General features: G+C 43.8%; 1 protein-coding gene across 3 annotated transcripts in view; it reads right to left on the bottom strand.

Annotated features, from left to right (window-relative positions):
• Positions 1-7219: 7219 nt before the first annotated feature.
• srgap3 (SLIT-ROBO Rho GTPase activating protein 3) overlaps positions 7220-21717 on the bottom strand; it is an 88720-nt gene continuing 74222 nt past the window's right edge. The window contains exons 11-23 of one of the 3 annotated variants that reach the window (XM_070549241.1): positions 19743-19770; positions 16468-16576; positions 15859-15919; positions 15334-15411; positions 15116-15250; positions 14708-14813; positions 11703-11930; positions 11545-11618; positions 8743-8923; positions 8509-8658; positions 8118-8433; positions 7504-7955; positions 7220-7353 (exon numbers count right to left, since the gene is read on the bottom strand). In XM_070549241.1, coding sequence (XP_070405342.1) covers positions 7506-7955; positions 8118-8433; positions 8509-8658; positions 8743-8923; positions 11545-11618; positions 11703-11930; positions 14708-14813; positions 15116-15250; positions 15334-15411; positions 15859-15919; positions 16468-16576; positions 19743-19770 — 1916 coding nt within the window. In that variant the 3' untranslated portion in view covers positions 7220-7353; positions 7504-7505. Of the gene's footprint in view, positions 7956-8117; positions 8434-8508; positions 8659-8742; positions 8924-11544; positions 11619-11702; positions 11931-14707; positions 14814-15115; positions 15251-15333; positions 15412-15858; positions 15920-16113; positions 16145-16467; positions 16577-19742; positions 19771-21717 lie in introns of all 3 variants that reach the window. The other 2 variants (XM_015959825.3, XM_070549242.1) reach the window with 2 other exon arrangements.

The following is a 21717-nucleotide window of genomic DNA, read 5'->3' as shown; positions in this document are numbered from 1 at the left end:
TTTTGATGACTCAATGAATCTAATCAATCACTGAAATTCTTCTGCCGGCTCTTGGAGGGTGCAGACGCTTTTTTCCTCCTCTCCTCCATATCTTATCCTCAAGGCCCTTTGTCTGTCTGTGTGTGCTGGGTGCACGGCTGCTTCTGCATTTTTTCTGGAAACTGGAAACTGAAATTCACTAAAATGGATCTCGTCAGTTGGTCACTCAACGCGGTTGATAACATTTTTTCAACGATGAGAACGGGAGAAGGGGCTCCCGGATGCCCCTCCGTGACAGACCAGCTGTCTGTGGAGGACTCTGAAGATGTGTGGATATTCGTGGTGTTGGCGTCAGGTTTCCTGCTCATTGGTCTTGGCGACTCCTACACCGCCCGTAAAAGGCCACACTGCAATGTAGCTCCTGATGTGAAAAAGGATGGCATTGACCATTTTCCTATATGGGAAACCTGACAGAGATGCAAGCACTGTTGGGCAATCATTTTTCACATGTCTACTGTGGGAAGTGTAAGATGCATCTTTGCTTGAACAAGAAACTGTTTTTCTGCCAAACACAATGTGAAATGCAAAGGCTGTAAAACGTGTTATGTGAAAACAAATTTGAAAAAACATGTTTTAAAATGTTATGAACAGTTTTTTTGTATAGAATGAACATTAATGTTAACAAAAAGTTGTCAGACACCCACCACCAAATGCAATACAAAAAAGATCTCATAAATGACATGATTTAGCAAAAAACAATTTGTGGATTTTGTTAAAAGGGTCAATAAACATCTCAGTTAAAAAATATCACAACTTTCTATTTTTTAATGGGTTGAAAAAATAAAGCCTATATTTAGAAAGCAATAAGATTTATTAACATGATCTAAGCCTAAAGCTGCATGAAAAATGATGCTAAATGGATAGAACAGAGAAATGTTATCTAACTAAAATAATAAAACATTTTTATGTACCTACAGAACACACCAAAAGCACCAAGAAAGGAAAGTAATGTGATATTCGGCACTAGTAGTTTTTGTAGCTGCAGCAGGTGTTCACTAGTAGCTGTAGAGAAGCTTCATGAATAAATATGGACGTTATTTGAAGGTTTTATTATCACTCGTCGCCTGAAGGCAAAAGGTGACAAAATATTTCATCAACCACTGGGTGGACTTTAATGAAACTCTCCAAAAGTTAGACCAGAAGAACTTTAATATAGGAAAAAAGTTTAATTTAAATCTCTGGCGTTAGAGACAGCAGGTGATATGCATTCATTCAATAATCACCAGAGCTTTCATCATTTATTATCATCTTAATTTGATCATGTATGCTTAGAAGAAGCATTACAGAGATTTATAATCCAGGAAGGATTTATAGAATCAGTTGTGGCAAACTGGAGGTTCAGCATTTCTAATGAAATAATAAATGTAGTCCGGTCAGAGTCTCCAGCCAACCAGCTTCCACCTAGGACCAATCTTCCCAGCAGCCCCTCGCCAGGATTCCCATCGTTCCATACCTACGTCGCCAACCGCGGCTATACACGGAAGTCGCCTTCCATCTCAAGTCACTCAGACATCGTTTCTTCGAACCCATGATCAGATTTACCAACCTACAAGTTCTTCAAATGAACTCTCTTCAGCCAGTAAGTGCCCTTGACTACTTTCGGAATAGCTCCGCGCTTCCGTTTTACTTCGGTCAGCGCTCGGGCATTCCTAGATTAAATCTCGTGCCGGCTCAACCCCAGCGCTCGCTCTTTTGCATCTGGGAAGTCACACACGCTACAGCTTAACTCCTAGTCGCCCGAGCGTTGTGACAAGTCCTCTGTCTTTATTGTCATTTGGTTTAGACATCACCATGCTAACTTGAATTAAATATAATAATAATAATAATAATAATAATAATAATAAGCTAAATTTTGCTGCTACATTTCAAAGTCTTCCAATTGGGAGGTGTTATGGCTCAAGAGGTTGGGGGGCCGGGCGGAAAGGTCTGGCAAGCCAGATGTGGCCCGTGGGCCGCCAGTTGCGGTTCACTGTCTACAAATTTTCCCAAAGTTCTGTGATCAGCTTTTAGTTTTGATGCTGTGCTTCATCTCAGATTGTTTGTTAAGGCAGCACTTAAGAGTTTTAACACTTGCTTTCAAGCTGGTTTCAGTGATTCTTGAGGCAAAACCTTGAGTAACCTCTCATTGGACAGCACTCTGCTGCCCTCTGCAGACCACAAACTACACTAAATAGTTTAGTGGTTTGGAGTAGGAACACTAGTGGGAGGTCTCTTACTGCTCTGCAACAGCTGTTTATTGTGCTGGTAGCTAATATAAAGGCTAGTAGTTAACTTTTTCAGTTCAAACTGTCTACTAAAATCACAGAGCCTGGAAACAAAAGTAAGAGAGTAATGTCTTTGAAGACCAAAGACAGAGCTACAACTGGGGTGAACATTGGGTCGACCTACACTGAGGGAGCTGAAGGAGGATACAGAATCCAGGGCTGTCAACTTTGAACAATTAAATGCCTGACAGCCGGGAGGTGGGTTGATGCGCAGACCGTTTCAACCTGTTCAGTGACCATCAGAACGGGGTGGGGGGTTGCTAAAATCAGAGTGAGATATTGGAGGTGTGGCTCACGCTCAATGCGTGAGAATTGGCAGCCCTGAGAATCACGGGCTGATGCTGACCTGGCTTTGTTGCTACTGGGCTCGTAATATTTTTGTCCAACAGCGTGGGTCTTTTTCCTTCGTGACTTATTTAGTATCAGCTGGCTCATGTTAGCGCCATAGGCATGAATACGGACACCCCGTTGGGCGTTGGAGAGCATAACAGCGTTGCCGCCATGCTGGAATGGGTCTCCTCTCTGTCCAAAGTCAAAGCAAAGTAACTATGCCCGTTTTTTGCAGCCTACGGTTACAACAGGCCGGCGTACTATTGAAAGCAGATCATGAGGGATTACTAGTGACTTTTCCAGCCTACCTGATGGCATTTTATATTTTGTTTAATTATATTTATATTTCAATTATCATGCCATGTGTCTGATTTTGTGAAAAAGCTTGATAAAATGTGTTTTTTATTTGGTTAAGTGCTTTCTTCAGTACAAATAAATGCACTGGGGCCAATGGAGACTCATCTAAGATGGCAGCCGGCCACTATGGCTGCTTCAATAGGCAGCACCAGTCTACGGGGCGTCTCGGTCTGTGGTTAGCGCTAGCTACAGCAGCTGTGTCAGGGTTGTGATTCCACTTACAACCAGTAAAACGGAGAAGCGGGAAACGTATTAAGTGTTGCTTCAAACTCAAAGATAAAAAATCAGACACTTCAGTCAGAGGCAGGATCACAGAGCATGATGGTTTATTTTAAACGCAGGAGTTCTCCACATCCAGTCAGTGAGATGAAGAACGTTACATCACATGTTTCACCCACCCAACTCATCAACAAACAGCTTCACCAGACCAACAGTTACAAGGTAAAACAGCGTGACAGAAACCCCCCCGCTCCCCTGGCGTGACCTCACGCCGCTCCTCAACTCTCATGTTCTTGATTTTCTTCAATTTTATTTGATCACATGTACATCACACCACACATGGAAGAAAAATGAGAGCGCCCCCTTTAATACTGGACAGAAGCCTGAATCAGTCCAGCGGCTGCCGACAACATCACAACTTCTCTTTGAAACGACAGTCGCTAAAGGCTCAACCACAGCACGAGCAGATCACAGAGAAAATAAACAAACCAAAACAAAACCACAGACAGCAATATTCTGAGATGATTCCAGTAAACTTCACTGGTCATTGGTGTGTACAGCAGGTTCCACAGGATTCACGTGATTCTTTTATCAGGCATGAGAGGAAAATGTTATGTTTGACGAATGCACGGACACAAAAAGGCAACAGTTCATGATAAACATGACAAATAACAGCAACATATTACAGTAAAAATAATTACAAAAACAAGCAAAGTTCCTACATAAGAAGACCGTTGTGCACAAAAGGCACTCAAATGTTATGTCTCACTTACACAAGTGTATAAATAAAAAATCTACTTAAATAGGAATATTTTACCTCATATAATCATGTGCTTTTGGAAGTAATGGCTGAGAGACAAAAAGAGCAATAAGGATCGATTTAGGCATCTTGATCCTGATCACAGCTGCAGACCGACCTCGTAATGCCCATCAAAGCTCAACAACGGCTGACTCATTAAAAGGAGCTCACGCCAGCAGGAACCAGCAGAGGGTGCGAGAACGCTTTAAATGCTGTGTTGTTTTTCTTTTATTTTGGCTTTTGAAGTTCTCCTCGTCTGCTCAAGCTGATACTTGCATCCAAAACAAGCGAATAGGACAGCACGAGACTCCGTTTGCAGCATGTCTGTATCAGGATTCAGTCTGGTTAATGACCAAATGGGATAATTACTTCAGATGAATCAACAGAGTGAATTGTTGCTATCATCTTGGCACAACTCTAAACATAAAAGTGTCATGTCTGCTCATGGGAACCGTTCTATAAACCTTTATGTTGCAGAACATTTTATCTGTCATGGTTATTCTGACCAAAACGGCCACAGGCAGCAAGATCTACCAAACCTGCAACTGATGGCCATAGAACGCTATAGAAAAAAACCATGAAATGTAAAATTAGCACCATAAAAGAGTTTTAATGTGAATCACTGTGATGTAAGTGTTGATTTGAGTGTGGCAAGGTGGAGAAACGAGGGCCTGGGTGGGATTCGATCCCCAGACTCCCGGGTGAGAGTCGCGCGCTAACCAGTCAGCCAAAGGGACATCCCCGTGGCCGGGTAGCCAGGGCGCATGATCAATCAGGATACGGTGACAGGACGCTCACACTGTCACATAAGGCAGCACAAATCCACCTTGATTGTGGCCCAACTCTGACTAGCAGTGGGTTCCTCAGTCCAATCAGAACCAATCTCTGTATCCTCAACCTGAGGTTGTTCTAAGACGTTTCTACAACATAAGTTTTAAAATGATCTGAACCAACTTTCTCCCTCAAATTAAGCAGCTTGTTCTCATTTCTAGTCACACTGTTATGGTTTAGGTCAAATACCTTAAAAATAAAATAAAATAAAATAAAGTTTCCAGTCAAAATTTAACTGAACAGGTTTTTTTTTTCAACAAGCCAAGGCACCAAAACTGACAACTGGACCCTTTTGTATTTTAAATATGGAACTGAAAACCAGACAACTGAAAAAAAAAGCGTTGAGCTCAGATGAATTGCACAAACATCTGGTTGTCCTTCGATCAGAAGCATGTCCTGCATGGCTGAGACTCACCAACTGCGTCTGACATTTTCAGCTCAGAACTGGACTTAAACCTGCCAAACGCTACGGTGGACACAAAGACAGGAGGAGGCGTGTAAAAAGTGTAACAGTCAAAGTTAAGCTCCCACATTCCTCAAGCTAGGTCAGGAGAGAACCGGACGCTATTGCTTCTGAAATAATAAAAATCACTCAAATCAGATTTTACATGAAACAACCGAGAAAGCCGTCAAAGCTGGATTTCATCAGTAAAAACAACATTTATTCAGTCTTTGTTCCACAGTGCTATTTCCCTAATGGTACACACAAAATGACTTTCAATGTATTTTACAATCAAAAAATGTTTGTATTTACTGTAAATCATAAAAAAAAGTTGGTTTATGAGCTCTACACCCCTTCTTTTTTATTTACCTGTACACAATTAACACTTACAAATGACTATCTCTGCATTATGTACACCTTTCCAACAGGATTCCTATGTTAGGTGGTGCTTTAGCCTCCCGCCTTTTATTTACAGCACAAGGGAGAAAAAAGACAGAAACATGGGCGAGTTGTGTTTGCTCGCTGTCCATCCATGCACGACGGTGGAGGACGGTTCGTTTTGTATTAATGTGACACTGATTAGCAGTCCTCTTCATGCCAAGATGCTTCATCCACTGAAAAAAGGAAACACACGTGCCAGTTGTAAGATCTAGCTCAGCAGGATAACAAGTTTATCGAATATTTGGAAATGTGGAACTTTAAAGGGATTTTTTTCCAGTCACTTATCTGTATAAAAAGTATCAATACACTCTTATTAATTCTAGATAGCTTCCTGAACGGCCTCTGTTTGGAGAAATAGAATTTACATCCTAGCGCGGGTGCACACTTGCCTAGTGAACTAGACCAAATTCTTGCTTCGCAAAGTTTGGTCTAGGAACGCTCCACTGGAACCTCTGCAGCCCCAACAGGATTCTGGCTGGCCAATCACAGCTCTCTAGAGGGGTTTCAAACACATAAAGAGCTGTGATTGGTCCATAATGGTGGGCCAATCATAGTGCTCTATCTGCTTAGTGAACAAATCACAGAGCTTTATCCGCTTTGTGGGCCAATCAGGGCACTCTATATGCCTGGTGGGTGGGATGATGCAACAGAGTGAAACAAGATGGCGACAGCTCGTTTGAAACAGCTTTTACATCAGTTTTGGACTATTAGAGCTTGGGCATCATTAGAATCAGGAGCAGATAGATGTATTTAAGTGCTTTTTTTTTTTTTTTTTTTTTTAAATGATGTGTTTTCTCCTTCTTCAACTGTGGACCGTCTCATTTACTGATGGCTGTTGTGGTGAGAATGTCACATTCATTGTCCAGTAGCATGCAGAGATCATTTGAAAGACAACGGTAGAACCCGCCCCACAACCGAGAGCCGTCAATGGAGCGTTGCCAGACTAAATAATACATTTATGTAGTCTGGCTTGCCAGACTAGGTGCACACAGGACCACGGTGTGTTAATGCCGTCTTAAACCGACTCCATCCTCAACATAGAAGTCCACTATTATCAAAATAACCTTTACACCATTGCCAGTTTTGCATGGACCATGTTGTGTAAAAATATTATAGTCATCCTCATCCACTAAATGTAGCAGCAAGAGCATCTAGAGCAGGGGTTACCAACTCCGGTCCTGGAAGGCTACCATGCTGCACATGTCTGCTGCTGTATGTAATAAGGGGTGTTTTTTTTATACAATAGAACACTTTAAAATGGCTGAAATATCATTGTGATGGTGCCATCATGAGGTTTAAACCTACTATTATTGTACTGGCTCAAGCCTTATGCCATATACCCTTTAGGTGATGCAACTCTTTTCATTTCCCTTTTTCCCCCAAACCCTGCATGCAGAAGCAAGAGTCACCTGGTTGTTTCTTTGCTGAACGTCCAATGTTTTAAGTTCTTTTTAAAAAGAAAGCGTGGTGACATGAAGTACGTTTGTATTTACAGAAACGAGTCCTGCGCCCTCTCAGAGTTAGTATTTTAGCCTGGATGCCTGCATCAGTCCAGTCAACATGTCAGCCGGACCGACTTTTACACAAGTATTGCTTCAGGGCCACAGACGTCTGTTCACGCTGACGTGTAACTGAAAGACAAGTAGACATTTAGGGTTAAGTCAAAGAGAGCTGAGCTGTACGTGCGACATTGCTACAGCTTCCTCTGCTGCTCTGTCGCCATGGCAACATAGCTGTTACCATGGATGTCAGCTCTCCTTTCACTCTGAAAGCCTCCTCACCGCTACATGCTAACAGACTTGTCCTCGCCGTCACCAGAAAGGTTCATGTTGGAGCCTGAGGCGGGGCTGTTGCTAGGGAACATCTTCTCGGTGGGGGTAACGGCGGGGCTGCCAACGCCCGAGGAGCTGGAGCTGCTGGAGCGGTGCGGCGTCGGAGACGGCCGCGTCGGTCTCATGGACGGAGGGCGGAGCTGGGCCCCGACCAGCCGGGCAGAGAGAGCAGGCTTGAAGGTGGTCATCATCTCTGAGGTGGAGCTGCTGCTGCGGCGCATGGCGGCGTCCGGGTCACGGATCATCATGATGGTGTTAAGCAGACCGCCGGGCTCTGAGCTGACGGGGTTCTTCATGGGCTCCAGCGTGTCCAGAACCACATCAGGAGCCTGTTTGACCGCATTCTGTCGTTCCAGCTCACGCAGTTCATGGAGCGCCGTCGTCATGGTTTTCTCTATGTCCTGCAGAGATGAAGCAGAAACTCGGTCAGCTCACGGCAGAGAGATGTTCAGGAGGACTAAAACAACGCATGTTCACTGAAGCACCAAAACAAAATGAAACTATTCACTAAATTATCATTCTAGTTTGTCTCCCTCATGAAGACACGGGCCATGAGGTCTGACCTCAGCTAACGCCTCCGTCTCCAGCGTTTTGTGGTCCCCCAGGCTGCTGTGGCGTGTGGCCCCTGTTACAGGTCTCAGTGGGTGTCCCTCAGGGTACACCTTCCTGTCGGGGTAGTTGATGCTGCCCGCACTTCCAAAAGTACCAAGCCGCCTTTTCTCTGGGCTCTCCATGTGAGTCTTGCTGATGGACATTTTGTGAGGACTACTGGGACAAGCTGCCGCCCTCGGAGGTGTGTCAGTTCCTCTGGTTGGACTCTGGGTCTCCGTCCCGCTCCGATGGCGCGGGATCGCAGCTCCATCCGACTGTAACCGCACCCTACAGAGGAACAAACCCATGAGGAGAACTCCTCCTTTTAAAATGTGAGACGTGTTTGTTTTTAGCTCCGTTCACCTCCCCACGACTCCTCCAAAGGTAGGATCCAGTGACTGGTCGCTTGGAGATGGGATGTCGTTCTTGGACGACCCCTTTTCTTCCAGCAGCGGCCCACTGCTGGCTTCGCTGTCTGCTTTCTGACTCAGGTTATCTGAGAAGGCGTCGTCCCTGACGGAGCGGAGATAAACACAAACAAAATCCCTCAAGTCAAAAGCAGAGGACGTATTTGTTACAGCGTGAGGGGTTACGTACAGGTCTTGTACGACGATATACTGATGCGGGATGAGTCCATCCACGCCGTTGTGGCGTCCCTCCCACCAGTCCTCAGATGCTCGGTGGTACAGGAGCAGAGAGGCTCCCTTCTTAAAGGACAGCTCTCGGGGACTGCGTCCCACGTAGTCAAACTTAGCGATGGCTTCGATCTGCTCGATCTCTGGAAAACACAGACAAGAAGAAAAAACATTTAAACAGGACTACCTTTTATAATTAGTTAATTTAGTGTCTAAAACCACGAGCAATCATATTTACATGCTGTAGAAAAAACAACTGAGGTGAAATAATACAAAAAAAGTTCTTGGGTGTTTAATACGGGATGAAATGTAAATAATTACCATCAATTCAAAATTGGAGGCATTTTAGTAAAAGGTTGCGTAATAAGACTGAGACTGAGAGGCTAAGCAGTAAAACCTCAGAGATTACCTGGAAAAATAAATAACAGCTACAAGATTTAGAAATGTAAGATTCTAGAGGGAAAATGCTATTAATGGTGAGATTTATTTATAGGAAGTAATGATGAATATGCAACAGATGAAACAATTTCTTTACACAAGAGAAAAGATGGAGTCAAATGGAACTGGAATAAAACACAAACAGTGAAGAGCACAGTTCATCACTGCAACCACAATGGGTGAATAAGTCATCTAAAACCGAAAGAAGAGAGCAAAAACCCAAACATTCAACTAAACAAACACTCCTGTATTAACGGGGGCGCGCGGGCTTGAAGCGCAAATAATCCTGAACTGGTTGCAGGTTTTAACCCTCTCAGGCTCTAAATAAGTTTTGATAAAAGGACGAACAACTAAGTCCTTCAGGGGTACTTCGGAGTTAAAAATGCTCATGGATACGTGTGTGGAGTAACCAGGCAGGCAGGTTTTAACGTTGCGAATCTGCAACGCCGGCCTCCAGAGGGTTAAAACACCGAAAGCAGCTTGAGGATTATGCGGTTTGTGCTGCAGCATCATGGTGCAAGAAGGGTTCAATAAAAAAAGTCCTTCTCAGGGAAGAAGACCTCTTTTAGTTCTGCAAAAATAAAAAATACACATTCAAAGGTTCCATATCATGTTGTTTTAGACCTTTCAGAGCAACGGTGGGCACAGGAGATGATCAAATATTACTGATGGCACTACTGAGATGTCATTTATCTTAAATACGAGTTATTTTCATCAGCCTCAATTTATACCTGCAAATAAAACGCTTGGTTTCAGTGAAACTCCGCCCACGCCGGCTCTGACAAGATGTGCCACAACAGCATCTTTGGCGAGTGGATTGCTGTATTGGTTATGGTGGTCCAGTGGTTAGGGCATGTGTCTGGGCACTCTAACCACTAGTCTCTTACGCCACATATCCTGTGCTGGCCAGGGGTGACAGATTTTAGACCAGAGACTAGCTTCCAGGACAGGAGCAAGGCCCAAGGAGGAGTTTCCATTAAGGCTTTAGAGGATTTTCAAAGTAAAACTCAAACTTTACAATTGAAACAGGTAATTGCATCCAAAAAGGGTTTGTTTGTTTGTTTGTTTGTTTGTTTGTTTCACGGGGAAACAACAATATCACATAGTAATAAGCTCCAAAGAGTGGATTTTCCATGATGGGGTAAAAGAGAGCTCACAAGCCCATCACATGGGCCTCTTAAGTCTCTAGTCTGCTTTTTTAGAAAGATTCTAAAATATAAAACATAAATCTGAGTAATGTTTCAACTCCAACCATGGATGATTTTTCAGTTGGATAAGAAAATGTCAAAACAAACCCCTCATTATAAAGTGATGTTTCATTGAAATATTACAAACCTATGATCCTTTCTATGATCCTGTAGTTCTTCCAGCCGTCCAGTAGGAGGCAGTCTGAATTAATAGGACTGTTCTCTGCCTAATGAGAAAACTCTGATTCAAAATCCACCAGAGTCGGGTGTTAAAGCGGGAGCGTTTTAATGCAGCATTTCTTCAAATGTGCTTTTAATTCTGTTCAAATCAAACAAAAAAGGCTCCAATTATGACAGCAGGAGGACGACTTCCCAATTACCATGAACCTGTTTCTCTTTCAGGAGAAATGAAGCGGAGCCAGAGCGCGCCGACAGCAACACCGGAGCCTGTGATTTCTAAAAGACTTTCTGAAGCAAGGCCTTCGAGTTACACCAGGCTGGAAGCTTTTGTTCTCTGTTCCAAGAGAGGGAAAAATAAATGGCGTCAGCACTTGTTAGCGGCAACGCCAGCTCACAAAGATGGGATTTAAAGATAGGTTCACACAGGTCCCTTTCATCGACAGCACAGGAGATGGGGCTCTGTGTAGGAACAGCGTTTTGGGCTTTTTGTGCCTGGCCCAGTTAGGAATTCAACGCTCTGAGGACGGCGGGGGAAACAATACAAAGGAGAAAGTCCCAGGAGAATCGCTGACTAACACTGAACAAAGAGCGAGGGGGGGGGGGGGCACTCATGCACACACAGAAACACGGATCAAAGAGGCCGTGCTGCAAGCCAGCACTGTTTACTCAAGTTGCTTTCAGCCTCTAACATCAGAACCTGCTGCAGCTCCAGCTTGGCTTCTCAACCGAGAAGAGAGCTAAAAGGGTCGGTCTGCTCCAAAAACCACCGAGTCTCGTAAAACAACCGCGTACGTCTTCAGGACTGTTGGACAACTAAGATCAAATGTTTAAAAGATACGAAAACCCCAAGAGAAGCAACAAGACTCATCTATAGAGGTGGAGGGGGCACACGCACACACACACACACACACACACACACACACACACACACACACACACACACACACACGGGTACCAACCTTCGTCACTGGTGTGTGGCTCTGTTCCATTATCAGCTTCATCGATGGTTCCTGGTTCACTGTGGGGGCTGTCACTAATGCAGCAAATGAAAACACTCACATTCATCACTAACGACTTTAATAATTAGCTGAGGAAGTTCTATTACAGCGAGACTCACCAGTACTCCTCCCCACCAGCCATGCACTTCTCGTACACGGGTCCGTCCAGCTCACGCTGGTTTGGGAAAATGACTTCGTGGTGGACGATGATAGTCTTGATGACTTCGTTAACGTGGGCCTGACACACCACGGGATCCTGTCCATCCGGGATGGGCATCAGAGTCGGACCGAAGCAGATAGCCAGGTTGTACGGGTCCATCATGTTCTCGTCGCTGTACTGGGACAGACTGGGAGGACAGGACAAGCTTTAGGGGACACATCCCGAAACTCAGACCAGAGCTGAAGAATAGTTAGTAACAATTATTTTGTTTGTTGTTTTGTTGAATGTCCTCAGTTTGGAGAAGTAAAGCATATATTAGAGCAGATGGATGAGCTAACAGCTAGTCTGATGCTATTTTAGATCATCTTATAAAAGTGGTTTAGAGCAGGTCCGCCGCTAGGAGGTTGCGCTGGAAGAGCCGCTCCTTGACATGGAACCAAACCAGGGTCAGGACCTGGCAAAACAGTGAGAGGCAGATGCTCCGCCCACTAACCCACCAAACCGGATACAAGGGCTTTGTCGCCCAAGAGGATGTGTCGTACACGCGTCTTGTTGATGGCCTTGGGGGGCGGGGTTCGCTCCGCTTAGAGATAGCCAGTGTTCGAGAGTGTGTGTGTGTGTGTGTGTGTGTGTGTGTGTGTGTGTGTGTGTGTGTGTGTGGTGGGGTCTCATGGAAGTCTTTTTTTAAGCTGGACTGGTTGGTGCCCCAGTCACATGGTGCTCTACGTACAGAGTGATGCGTGTGGGCGGACTGCTGGTTTAGAGTAGCGTTTGCACAAACTACTATTTGAGATTCAAACTAGCCTTTAGCTTGTCAATCCAGTCAGAACTTCATTCTCTTTCTCCAAACTGAGGTCATTCAAAGAGCGATCTACAGCAGGTGAGATGTCAACTCTCCACCTTTCCACTAAACCTTTAACAGAGCTGAACTGTTGCAGCAAGCGCCAGTCCTTTGTTTATTTTTTTATCCAACAACTCCTGATTTATGCATTTAATGAGCATTTTATTTATTTATTAGATCAGTAAAGTGACGCATGTGAAGAACTGGGCCGAAATAAGGAAAATCAAGAATGTTGGATATATCCAGTGTTGGGAGTAACGCCGTTTAAGTATAACGGCGTTTCTAACGGCGTTCTTTTATAGGTAACGGAATAATCTAATTAATTACTTTTCCCGCCGTTGCAACGCCGTTACCGTTACTGGGGACGGAACGCTGTGCGTTACTATGTGCTTGTCGAACGTTGAGCAACAGTGTGAGGCTTTCCGACCGCCACACTTCAGCTGCAGCCGGGGAGAGAGAGGTGTCGGTAACACACTTACAAACACGATGATGATTGGCCGGGTGGGCAAAGACCCTCACGGTCTCAGTCACTGCATTCTGTAGACACAACGGTAATAACTCCGTTTAAAATAACCGCGTTAATAAAAAATATGTCTTTCTGTAACAAGCAAACTAATTAATTACCCGCTTCTTTTATCAAAACGTTGTTCCTGTTACTGGTAAGGAAATGCGTGCGTTAAGCAGTGCGGTGTGTTGAAGCTGTCATCATCAGCTGATCAGGAGCTAAAGAGGCAGATGTTTAAGAGCATCATGGCCCGTGAAGAACGAGGAAGACGTGATGAATAGTCTACGGCTGCAGACCCGCAGATTTGTTGCTGCAGCAGCGAATCTGCGGGTCTGCAGCCGTGCCCTTAGCGTGACAGCGGGACGTCCCGAAGGTCCGCTCACCTGTTCACCGCTCAGACGTCCTGATCTTCCACCTTCCTAGATCATCCAGCTGTAACCTGTTTCTGATCATGTCTTTAGTCCCGCTGTAACACTGATGTATCTGTCTCAGACGTCATGGAGCTCAGGTGTTATTAGAACTACCTGTGTGTGTTCACCACCCAGCTTCAGCTCTTCTGTGGTTGGGTCTGACCCATGTTAGTACATTTAAGTCCTAGGCTTGTGCCTCTTCTAGTGTCATTTTAAAGGATATTTATTTATTTATTTAACCGATACTAGATTAGTAGCAACAGAAATGCTACTAAAAACACACAATTATGTGAAGCTGTAAAAATTAGAATGCTGTGCAAAATTACATTTATTTCTGTAATTTAACTAGACTGAGAGACCATTTAAAGGCTCGGGAACCTTTACAGGTGTTTCTATTTGCAATTTTAAATTTGAGCTGATTGGGTTTTTGTTAAATATCACACAGTGACCTCTTAATAGTCTAGATTAGTGTAATGTTCCTATTAGTTCCTCCTGTTAAGTGCCTATTTGTTTTAATTATTCAGGTTTATATAAAACATTTGGACATACATTTTATTATGTTCAGTCATTACTCATTTATATTTTACTATTGTAGTAATTCTTGCATGCTTTAATGAAAAAGTAACTAAGTAGTTACTTTTGTTGGTAATTAGTTACTTTTATGATCTTGTAACTCAGTTAGTAACTGAGTTACTTTTTTGACAAAGTAATCAGTAACTATAACTAATTACTTTTTTAAAGTAACGTTCCCAACACTGGATATATCTGCAACCCTGATGTAGCTTTCCACATTTAACAGTCTACTCTGGATTGCACATTGCCAGATGCATCTTGCAAAAAAAAAAAAAAAAAGCTCCACAGTCCAATTAATTCCCTCTTTTCAGCTAAGGAAACTAAAACATATGGAGCGTGCGCCACAATCCAAAGGTTCTGTAACGAAATCTTTCAGCGCTGCAGGAGGAAATCATAACAAATCTTTGAACGTTATTAACGAGGCGCGTAACAGGGGAAGCACCACGGCCCCAATGCAGATGAATGCAAAGGCGACATCTTTGTTCTGCAGGCCAACCGAGGAAGAAGGCTAATGCGATCTAGCATGAGAGGACAGGCAGCTGCTGCAGAGGGTCGGAAGTAACTTCACAACCCTGCATGTCTGCTCTGTTTGCATACAGGTGTGATTTCCTCTGAAGACGTTAGTTGTAACTCACTGGTTGAGAAAAGCAAAAAGGTATCTCATGACGATGATGACGGTCCGAGGAAGGGTCACGACGATCTGCTGGATGTGATGAGCTCTCTCAGCTCCTGATTCCAGCTCTGAAGCACAGATTTAAGATGACAACAGGCAGCATCACAGAAAATGATTGTAAACATTCAGACTTCTTCTTTTTTTTTTTAGCAGGAGACACATCGATGCAGAGAGAGGAACGATGAGGCCTCTCTGATAGACATCAGACCCAAACTCGGCTGTCTAGATTACTTCCACATGCTGCACTGCACGACCTTTCTGTTCTCAGTACAGCTGAGTTTCTACAAAAGGTCTGAGGTGAGTTTTATTCCCCTTCTCCCTGTCTAGTCCACTCACTAGCCTTTTGAGTGTTTTTGTTTGTTTTACTCACTGATGGTAGCGATGAAGTCCAGGAAACGCTCCTTTGGGAAAAGCGGGTTTTCCAGTCCTCTGAAGTACAGCTTCAGCACTCCTGCTACTGAGTTAATATCCTGCTCATTCTGGTCGTCGATCAATGGATCTTCACCTACTTAGGGAGAATACAGACGAGCATAAAAAAAGCTAGATCTTTAGTGGAAGTGTTATGCTAAGTGTACTGGAAGGACTCGCCTCTCTCAAACGAGTTTTTGATATCGTTGACCTCCACCTGTGATCCTGGAACCCGGAATATTCCCTGTTGTTGCAGCCCTGCGAGAAATTCAAACCAGATTTTAGATTCGGAGCCACATGAGCTGCAGCTGTCTCCAAAACCACATTACCAGCTTCATGAGACGATTGGAAACATATAACAGAGGGCAGGAAATGTAATCTGGTCATAAAGAGAGATGCGTTGTGTTTTTTTTTTCCAGGAGAGGGCCTCACAGCGGGCCCGCAGCATATGGTTCCAGTTAGAGGGATCTAATCAGTTTTCTGTAGCTTCATTAGCTCCAGATCCAGGGCAAAAGGCCTGCAGGCTGAAAGCCGAGGACAGATGAGAAGGTAGACGGGGAGGAACTGGAGAGATGTGGTTGGGGGGGGTCAGATCAGCGATAGACACAAGAGAAGGAGAAGGTCTCTGTACCCACAGCTTGTTGCTTAAACTTCACTTCACAGATTCACCTTGTGTCAAAGAAAACAGCTCCATGTGGGACTCACCATACAGGTTGATGTATCTGATGCAGCTTTCAACAACAAGAGGAATCGGTTGACCTGAATCCTGAATGAAAATCGCATGAAAACACATGAAAATTAGCTCAAACGAATGCAACGCTATGCCTAGTAATGTTTGATGCTATTACAAGACAACTCAAAACTTTTTAGGTGGTGGAGATGGATAAAGTGCAGCACAGCAGTGGGACAGGTTATTAGTGAAATGTTAGTGGCGCAAGCATGCACTAGCAGCAGTGATACCTGGATACGAGTGCGGGCGTTCCTTCTTCCTCTGGGACAGAAAGCAGTAAAGCACAGAGAAGCACAGAGTTAGAACGGGGCTCAAATGACAAACCACTGGTTAGAGGACAGGGTGCTGATGAGAGGAAGGATCAGGGACAGCTGCTGTCTCCTCCTGCCTCAGTCATCCTCACAGCGACTGGAGTTAGGAGAGCAAAGATGAGAAAACATTCCAGGGGATTAAAAAGCTCCCAGACTGGGTGTCATCAGCAGAGTTATTGAAGCAATAAGTGTCAGGATCTCGAGGGGAGGAGCAGAAGATTAAAGTGAGGAAGAGGAGGTCCTCCCTGGAGTTCAGTCAGCCACCGCCACTACCTGGATGAAGGTCTCCATGTCGCCGTTAAACAGCTTATGGTTAAACATGGAGCATGGCCTAGGCTTCTTCATTTTCTGTGGTTTGGGGGGGAGGGTGGGGGGCCTGGCACTGATGGGACAAGAGGAACAAAAATGCCAAAATCTGTCAACCGAATGTAAATGAAACGGAAAACAGAAAGACAGTAAAAAAAAAAGTCCTGATGGGTCAGGACCAACACGTCTTAAAGACGAGTCAGATCTTTTGACTAACTTAACGAGCTAATCATTTGTCTAAATCTAATAAAAAGAATAAATAAGCTGATTTTGCAAATGTCACTTTATAACTCCTTCCACATATGTTGCTTTTTTTACAATTAACAGATTCTCTGGGGAAAACATACTGACTGGAAGTGCTACAGTTCGCTAGCTTTGCTGCTAACGTCTGCAGAAAACAGCAATAGAAACTCGCAATGAAAAATGTACTGCAGGTTTAGAAAATAGGTGTTGCCTCAGCCACTAAGAACGTTTTAAATTAAAGATGCGGGAAGTAAAAATGACACCCTGCGTTCAAATTTGGGTACTGCAGTTCACGTATCAAAACAAACGAGTCCCCTGAGTAATTGTTGCCAGCTACGGCTCTGCCAGTGTTGCCAACTTAGCGACTTTGTCACCATTTATAACGACTTTTCAGGCCCCCTTAACGACTTTTTTCAAAAAAGCGCCTAGCGACAAATCTGGCGACATTTCTGATCCCCTCAGCTACTTTGACTACAACTTTGTGGCAGACTTCACCTGCAGATTAGCGATGCATCTGAAGCAACAGGACCGTCCTTCCTTCAAGAGGATCAGAAAAAAAATGATCTGCGCATGTGCTTGCAGCATGATCACGCTACCCTCGTTGGCCAATCAAACCTTTTGTGGGTTTTCACAAGTCCGTTATTTGAGATAGCCACCGGAGCTACATAAAGGGCGACCGCTCCTTCCGCCATCCTGCCGCATTTCGGCAGCTGAGCTCGGCTGGCACCAGCGTCGCACTCACACATGGCTTCTCACACCACTTATGGTGCATTCAAGGAACATTGGAACTCGATGATAAGTTCAATAACGTAGCACATTTAAAACTTATATAAAAAACAGAATAGTACTGTAAGTCATTGGCAGTTTGCATGTAACGTTTCTGAATACTAAATACGACCTGCTTCTTTTTACACAAAAGTACTAAAAACAACAAAACCAAATAAAAACTATATATATATATATATATAATCTTTTAGGTCAATATATAGCACTGAATCACAACAGAAGAGTACATCAAGGCACTTGAAAACTACAAGAGAAAATTAATTTTAATTCAATCATACATACATTCCTATCAATTTAATATTTTTGTTTTTAAGAGTTCCATTCTCTTCAGACAAAATACAAATATATTCCTTCCATTTTTTTGTGCCATCTTTCCTTGATGTTTTAAAGGCTGCTGTTTTGTATTCTATAGAGCTCCGGACCCCACATGACTCTCAGTTAGTAGACGCCATATTGGCAGGTAAAAGAAGCTAAACAAACACGGATCTTAACCATGAACATGAACGGGATCAGCTTGGATTTTACTTCGTCGGAGTTTACTTCACACTTTAAAACCGAAGAAATCGTTTTATATAGTCAGAAATTAAATAGACTAAACATCTCCGACCCTTACCGTGCCCCTGGGATACTTTTTAAAACACCAGAAGCTGTCGGAGCGGACTACACCGGACATGGCCGGGGAACCCCTTGGGATTTACCCGGAGGAGCTGGCTCAGGCGGCTGGGGAGAGGGAAGTCTGGGCCTCTCGACGCTACTGCCCCCGTAACCCGACTCCGGATACGCGGATGAAAATGGATGAATGTATGGACAAATAACAGATTTACACGCAAGTAGTTTAAATAGAGTGCTGTGCTGTTTGAATGTATAAACTGAACGCCAAGAGAAATCACTAGTTTGATTTTTTTTCCCGTGAATAAAATAAATATGTCAGGCAGGAGCGTCTCAGGATCTGTCTGAGATCTGTCTCGGTGAGACAGATAATAGCAATCCAAAGTGCTTTTTATGTGTGATCTGACAATTGATCAACCATTGCTTAAAAATTAAACACGGCTTAGCCGGTTAATTGCTGTGATCATCAAACATGTAAACGGCAGCACGCAGAACTCACGAGGCAACGTTTTACGTGATGTTTACTTGTTGCTATGAGTAATAAGACAGAAAAAGCCACGCCAAAATAAGTTTAGGAAGCCCACTAAGAATTGTAATAAAAGCAGTTAAAATAAATACCATACACAGTTGAGGAAACGTTGGTTTAAGTACCTGATATGAAGCGGTCGCTGTATAAGCGAAAACCTTTACTCTCGGGATCCCACAGCTTCATTTTAGCCCGGTCACTAGCGCGTTTTATTACAATGATCCAACGTTTGCGGCGCTCTGGATCTTGGGGAATCCTGTAGATGGCTCATTCCTTATGTCGTCCGTGTCTGTTCTGCATCCTGGGGCACAACAGGAATCTACCATATTTCCTGTCTGATTGAGTTTTCTGACAATAACAAATAGTCCAGCTGCGGGCTTCTGCCTGCCAATATGGCGCCGTTTCGATTTGAACTGTTGCATGCCGGGAGAAGTGACATCAACTCCCGAAGCTCTATGGGGTTTTTATTTTAATAAAATATTAAAAAACAAATTAAATATATTTTTTTAAATCACGTGGGTTTTATTTGATTTACGCTACAAGACCGGTGACGTCATCACGCAAACCAGATGACGTCATTGCGTCGTATGCAAATTAGCACGTGGCATCATTTGGCGACATCTAGTGACTTTTGGGGGGAACTTCAGCTACTTTCAGTCAAAAACAGTTGGCAACACTGCTCTGCGCCAGAATATTCTAGATGATAAGCAGAGACGAGTCACACACAGTCAGAAGATAAGTGGAGACATATATTTCACTTTAATATGGAGTTGTTAGAAATTGGAAAAAAGTAGCTTGATATATTTTTAGGACAGACTTTTTCTCTAACTCACCGTTAGCATTGTTAGCGTAACATTAGCTCAACGTTAGCCACTAGCCTTCTTTACCTGATATAAGAGTAAAACAAAAAGATGCAGTGGCTTCTTAGGGGTACAAGAAATAACTTCTAGCTCATGTTCTTCATTTAGCTTTTTAGTAGATCTTTTGGGTCTAAACACTGGAGACAAGTGGAATAAACAGATGTTTGTGGCACTAAAGCAGGGATTAGAAACTGTTCACTTCTCAAACAGCATCTTACCTTGTTGTTCCACATTCAGCTCTCTCCCCTGAGGAAAAGAAACACAACACACACACACACACACACACACACACACACACACACACACACACACACACACACACACACACACACACACACACACACACACACACACACACACACAGGGCCTGTTATATTCTTGTGTCTTTATAGCACACATTATGCAGACTGTGGTTGCTGTTCTGTCTCATTAAAGGACTTCCTGATGGACAACATCACTGCTGAGGGAGACATGAATAGAGCTGTGCTAACGCCGTTCGTCTGACAAAACCACCGAGTAGTCGTTGGGCCTCAGGGGACACAGAGGTCCCCTGAAGGGTCCCAGACCTCCTCTCAGGGCAAAGAAACAGGGGGGTGGCAGCTGCACTGTGTGGTTGGGAGAGGGAGGGGGCCATCAGATGTGACAGCGAACAATGTCAGTGCTGCTTCACTGAGCCTTTTGTTGAGGCTCTCCCACACATGCACGTATTACATATACCATACCATACCAATTTATTTATAAAGCACCATTTCAAAATAGCATGGCAGCTAACCAAAGTGCTGTACATAAAAGAGCCAAATGCTTGAACAAATCAACAAAACACAATGAAAGCACGAGAATCAGGTAAGATACATAAAAACAGCATAAATAATCAAGGATAAAAACAATACACGTAGACTCTGAAGTTTGACCAGTTTTTATAAAAAGGGAAGATATTCTAGAATTAAACATCCTGGTCCTGGTCAGGGCACAGCTTTAAGAAGAAGTCTCCTTAAAGGACTGACTGCTTGGGGAGAGGGCCAACAGAGAACCCCTCATTATTTTTATTGCATCAAGGAAAACGGGTGACTGCAAACCTATTTCCCCACACATCATGCTAGCAGGTGAGACCATGCCTCTGATGCGTTCAAGTGAAGGAAAAACAATGTGTTTTCCCATACATCATTCAACTTGATTTGACCTACCTCTAAATAATAGTCATGTTCAAGCACATGGAATAAAAGCCACTCATGAATTTCTTCTAATTTCTCTAAACACTCTTTCTGTAAATATAAAAATATCATCTGCATCAAATAGGCAAAAATCTGTGCACCATCTTTTCTGATGTCATGCTCTGATGTTCTGTGTTTATTAAAATTGCTCAGTGAGACGTAAACGCCATGTGGCCCTCATCTCGTCTCTGCGTCACGCCGCCCACGCACACACACAAACACGCTAGACCTGAGCGCGAGGCGGCGAGCTAATGAGCACGACTCAACCGTGATTGATCATCTGAATAATTAAACACGCGTGGTACCTGGAGGCACCGTGTGCCACGCTCCGTTGCGGACGCTTGACCACATTGCAGTGCCAGTGTTTGCAACATGATTGTTTCTCGTCTTGGTAACAAGTCTTGAGAATAAAATAAACAATTAAGACATGAATTAATTCTGGGACTGGAAGGTGACGGGTTGAAAGCCTCAGCTGGCTCGTACGAGGACGTGAACCTCTGACACTGGAGCAGCTGCAGAAATGAGCCCTGGCTTGGTCAAGATGATTGATTGAGAATAAACTGTTCATCATGGCTGAGGTGACAAGGAAACACCCAGGGGAATAGAGAGAGCCAAGGATACCCTCCCATAAAGACACTAACCAGATAATATATGAGCCAGTGCACACAAACACAAGAAAATGAAAAGGGATATTTCATGTTTCCCTTGTGTCTTGAAAATGGTCCCATCTCTTTGTAGACTTCAGATTTTATTGTTCCTGCTAAACCATGACAGGATGGGCATATAGTAAAATAATTCACGAACCACTGGACCGAATTGAATCTAACTTCATCTATAATCTTTAGGGTGTGTCCAGGTTCAAGGACAGCACCCCGTCCTACTAGGTCACCTTCCTCACCACAAAGACCAAAACGTGAGTGGCCGTGAATCAGGATGGTCTAGCCTTCATATTTAGTCCCGCCCTTATCTCAGCATAGGTTAT

Source organism: Nothobranchius furzeri, chromosome 3, assembly GCF_043380555.1.
Source record: "Nothobranchius furzeri strain GRZ-AD chromosome 3, NfurGRZ-RIMD1, whole genome shotgun sequence".
Taxonomy (NCBI): domain Eukaryota; kingdom Metazoa; phylum Chordata; class Actinopteri; order Cyprinodontiformes; family Nothobranchiidae; genus Nothobranchius; species Nothobranchius furzeri.
Note: the sequence above shows the minus strand (reverse complement) of the source record. Positions and strands in the feature narration are given on the sequence as shown.